The 5,000-nt window shown below is 36.4% G+C and overlaps 1 protein-coding gene across 1 annotated transcript in view; it reads right to left on the bottom strand.

Annotated features, from left to right (window-relative positions):
• Positions 1-5,000, bottom strand: part of LOC125031125 (presenilin-1-like) — a 10,809-nt gene that overhangs the window by 1,378 nt on the left and 4,431 nt on the right. The window contains exons 4-11 of the mRNA XM_047621645.1: positions 4,836-4,977; positions 4,473-4,540; positions 4,123-4,343; positions 3,677-3,775; positions 3,102-3,355; positions 1,217-1,304; positions 583-695; positions 1-352 (exon numbers count right to left, since the gene is read on the bottom strand). The exon at positions 1-352 is cut by the window's left edge and continues 1,378 nt beyond it. Of these exons, the coding sequence (XP_047477601.1) occupies positions 197-352; positions 583-695; positions 1,217-1,304; positions 3,102-3,355; positions 3,677-3,775; positions 4,123-4,343; positions 4,473-4,540; positions 4,836-4,977 (1,141 nt within the window). The 3' untranslated portion in view covers positions 1-196. The remainder of the gene's footprint in view (positions 353-582; positions 696-1,216; positions 1,305-3,101; positions 3,356-3,676; positions 3,776-4,122; positions 4,344-4,472; positions 4,541-4,835; positions 4,978-5,000) is intronic.

Below are 5,000 nucleotides of genomic sequence, written 5' to 3'. Positions count from 1 at the left end.
AGAGGGTTTTCCTTCCACTATTAATCCCACTCACGCTAAAGTAAATTAAATTACAGAAACCTTTTTTTCCCTACCACTCAAATTCATGTTCCTGAACCAATCACTCACACCTTCCCCAGATGCCCTCTGTATCTACAAGAATTGTAAAGATAAATGAACTAGTAATCTGCTTTGCACTTAATTTCTTTGGCTTGTACTATATATATACTTGTTGACTTGCTAGTTTCTCTGTGAATGGAACAACCAACAAGGATGTCGAGAAGTAGAAGATTAATCCAAAGGTAATCGAGATGGGGAGAGCAGGAAGTGCTTTCTTGAAGATGGCTAACATGATGAGTGTGAGACAGAGTCCCTGTAAGAAACAAGTAAAAAAGAAATAGTTATCAGAATAGCATGCATTTGAATTATATACTCCCCAACTAAAAGTTCACGAAAACTTAGGGAAAACTTTCATTGCAGTATTTGAGTACTATGACAATACAATTATCTCTTTATTCTATATCAAATATGACCACCCTAGAACTGCCATCATAAATAGCTTTTGCCGAGGAAACAGATACTAAAAGTAAATAAAAAACTCACAATCAAGATGGCAATGAAGCAGGCCAGTGTGGTATTCCAGTCACCATAGGACGAGGCCTTACCCACCAGCACGGAGTAAAAGATGAAGTCTCCAAGGCCAAGCTTGACACCTCCTGAGCAAAAAATAAACAGTTGAAATTAAGAATTTAAACAGTTCTTAAATACATCAATTAAACAAAGAAATAAAATGTGTGAATGTCAGATACATTATCTCTACCCCATCTATCAACAAATTATAAATAGAATTTGGCCAACAATTACATTAAATTTAAAAGTTATATCAAGCTGCTGATAATCACAAACTCTATTTCTTTGATGTCTAATTTCAAAACAACGCATTATGTAATAACTTTAATTTGCAAGCACAATGAGTGCCATCTGCCTTTATGATCACTAACTTTGAGAGGTGAGTAAATAATGTAATGTCTTGTAAATGTCTATCCCTTACTGATGTCTAATACTCATCCAGATTGTTATTTGAAGAGAAAAATGTGAAAATCTTAATTTACAAGTATTCTTTGCAAATTACTGTTCATTTCTGTTGTTTTTCCGAGTGATCCTTACACCCCATTCATATCACCAGGTTCCAGGCTCAAGGATTTAGCCAAAATTTATGACGTCTCACACTACTTACTCTCATCATCTTCATCAGCAGTAAGATCACGTGGATGTGCTTGAGGGTAATCAACATTTGAAGGGTTTTGCTGAGAATAGTTGTTGACCTAGAAAGCAATACATCTCATGAGGGAAGCTTTAAATCATTGCATTTATTTGACTATTCTTATAAATCTTATATACAGCAAGATATAAGGCTTCTCTGATCTTTTGAGATAGTAATACAGCAACTGCAATATCATCATTAAATAATTCAAGTTTCCAGGTAAAATCCTTTTATAAGTATTAAGTATAAAAGTACGAGGTGTAAGTCACAATGATGGGTATGACAGCTTCAAAAACTATCTTCAAGCACAAAGGTTTTGGAGTGTAAATTTGGTGCTTTCTAAAATCAGAAGGCTGACATAAACTATATAATTTCATTTGCTAATAAAAAAAAATATGTGTTCAAAAAAGAGTACCGTCTAACATGAGTAGCTCCTTAATTTCTGTATGTGAGTGTCCGAAACTTACAAACAACATATGTATATACTGTGTGGTTGCAAAAACATGCGTGTACACAAGAAAAGCAGAAAAAGCTAAATTTCTGTAAGATATGCTCATCCAAGAAATGAAATGTTATCCGATGTACAATCTTAATTACATATGTCGTAATATAGATATTTTTTTGTTTTTCTGTTATCTTCAATATCAAAGTACATTGTTTTATGCTAGATGTTACTAACAGTTTACAATTCTTCAAAAAGATCCTTGTTTTTCCCATTCTCGCAGTAATTAAATAACATTGCGTGTTTTCTACAGTCTGAACATGTGACATACAATCTGATGTGGAAACCAGATTTTTCTCAAATTTTGTAGTTCTCTTGTTATTTAAAACAAGTGTTTAACCCACCAACACTGGGAATGCACGTGTAGGGTCTACATATACTTTCCACTCTAGCTGTCTTATATCAATTTTCTTTAAAGTTTTATAGCTCCAATTCAACCTCATTCCTTGAACTTTCTGCAAGAAATGTCGTTTAACACTATCCTTGCTAATGATGTTATAATAATAATATTAATAACATTAATGACATTGATAGTAGTAGTAGAGAAAAAAAAAATAGTTATCCCTCCAGAAAAATCTAGGAATAAGGTAAATATGTGAGATTAAGTAAACTTATCAACAGACTCTTTGGTGACTTAAATGTGTGTGAAGCCATTTATGTGTTAAAAAAAATAATAAATAAATAAGTAAAATAAAACCACTTTGGACAGTGCAAGTATCCAGCATCAACGGGTTAGTGTTTTTTCCTAAAGTCAAACAATAATTACATTGCAACACAGAAGAAAATTAAGTAAAAAAAAATATTCTTTAAGTAATCATCATCTGTTCCCAGGAGAAGAAGCAACTTGATAAAACATGCTGTGAATCAAGAAGCTAATAATAATCACCATGATAGGCCCACACCACGCAGCTGGGATGCACCTCTCCTGAAAAGCGATTTGCTGGTGAAAAGAAAATGGAAAATAGAGTTCACCCATTTTCTTAGAATCTCAACCAATGCAAAGAGACAGGCAGTTGATATGCCTTAACAAGTAAAAAAACAAACTAGGAGGTGGAGGAGGAGGAGGAGGAGGAGGATAAGAATAAAATAAAGAAGAGAAAAACGAAAATATGAAAAAAGAGAGAAGGAAATAATAACGTCATAACCTCTTCCAAACCAAACCAGTGTGTTTCTTTTTGCTTATTCATTTGTCTGTCTGTGTGACTGAATGTGTGTCTGGGAGTGTAGGTACGTACTCATGTACATCCATGCATTTGTCAACGCGTGATCCCTGGCTTAAAAACCCGCCACCACGGAAGATTCTGCCAACTCAATTTGCACACACGTGAGGGACTTTTTGAACCAGAGCTACAGTACCTGGTCGCGTCGCTGCCTCGTTCTCTCGTCTAATTGCCCTCTCCAGTCCTCTGTGAATCCGGCATCATCGGTGACCACGTGGCCGTTTTCGGCATTTCTTCTCCTCTGGGGGTTGTCCCTGGGTCTCTGTGTTCCCTCGGTCCCTGATGCAGCCGATCCACCATTGCCCGTACCTTCCTGAGCCGCCTCTCTCCCCTGCGGTCTCGAGTCGTCGTCTGGGTTTGCCATACCCAAGGTGCTGTACATGAAGTTTGCTGGAAAAGAAAAGGGAGGGGGGGGGGGGGGGGATTGTAAAACTTATCTACCATAAAGCATGATAAAATTTGGTTCCTTTGTATCTACCAGTAGTAATGAACATTTAGCAATAAACTCATCTACTCATTTGATAAGTCAGAAAGCTGAAATTATATAAATAAACAAATCTTAAGTATACATATGATGATGACTAATGATGGTGCATGATGATGATGATGATGATGATGATAATGATGACTGTGGTGATAACAACAGTAGCATTGCAAATGAATTAACAAACACAACAGTAATTACAATCACAGTAATCCATCTATACTTACAGGAATAAATGAGAGCTGGGAAAATAGGTTCATTTCTCTCCTGCGCAGTCTCAACTAAAATCCTCAAGGGGCCTTTTGGACAGAGAACAGCAACCAAATCTAGTGGGATGAAAGTATAAGGAAGATAATGTAATTGAAAAGGAAAAGGTAAGCAAATTATGTCCAGAGAAATAAGCTGAAGGATTATATTCCACGATAAACAACTCATCTACTCGTACAGGTTTCTTTATAAATCAAATAATCTTGGTAGAAAAGTAAGTACTGCTGCAGAACAGCTGAATACGAGTCCCTCTTTTTCCATTTATTTTTCTAAGACCTTCTTGAACTAGATTTATTTCCTCAACATGGATGAGCAAGACCCACTCTATTATCTACACTTTACACAGAGGAAGAGCATCTTATGTGGAAATATTTCACTCATCAACTTGATAGCAATTCTCACTCACCCCACAGGGATATTACAGCCAGTACCATCCACAAGGTGTACTCGGGCAAGTACTTGATGAACATGAGCGACATGAGAGAGGCAATGAAGATGAGGTAGGCTTGCTGAAGAGGGAGAGGGCCATACCAATGGATGCTCACCATGCCCATCACACCGAAGTTCCACACGCATATTGACACTGTGATCCAGTCCAGTCCAATGTTGTAACCTCGCAGGAGCTCTCTACAAAAGCAATTGATGAAGCAATCAATAACAAGTCTCAGTATCAAACAGGTTCTCTCTGACATCACTATAGACAGAAAACTTCTAAACAAGTACTTATACTTTCTGAAACCAGAGAGAGAAACTTACTGCATATACATGATGGTGAAGAAGAAGAGCAGCAACAGAGAGGACATGAGGAGCCAACCATGGATAATCTGAAAAAATACTATATATCAAAACACACAATCTTTTCTTTAGTCAAGGGGCTATATGAACACTAACTCCTGATCTTATTCAGAAACTTGAAGCTTTGTTTATGAATCCTAAATTTCATCCCCACTCCCTTTTCTTAGCTAATCTAAGGTACAATCTCTCCCAAAAGAAGCACTTGGGTCAATACTTTTTTCTTCATGAATCAAATATGAATTAAGCAAGAAGATAATAAATAAATAATCAAATAAAATCCTTAGATAAGAACACACAATGCATCTTCTAAACCAATGATCTCACCTTGTAGCATCTTTTCTTGTATAAAATGATGAGTAGGACTGTTAAGACCACAACAACACCTAAGAGAATCAGTGAATTTCTCACGGCATCAAAGAACCGATCTCCAAAACTGGGTGACGTTTCATGGAATGGGGTGTAGAGTCTGAAATAAGGGAAAAAAATTGG

The sequence above is a fragment of the Penaeus chinensis genome, chromosome 12 (assembly GCF_019202785.1).
Source record: "Penaeus chinensis breed Huanghai No. 1 chromosome 12, ASM1920278v2, whole genome shotgun sequence".
Taxonomy (NCBI): domain Eukaryota; kingdom Metazoa; phylum Arthropoda; class Malacostraca; order Decapoda; family Penaeidae; genus Penaeus; species Penaeus chinensis.
This window is presented reverse-complemented; position numbering and strand designations above follow the sequence as displayed.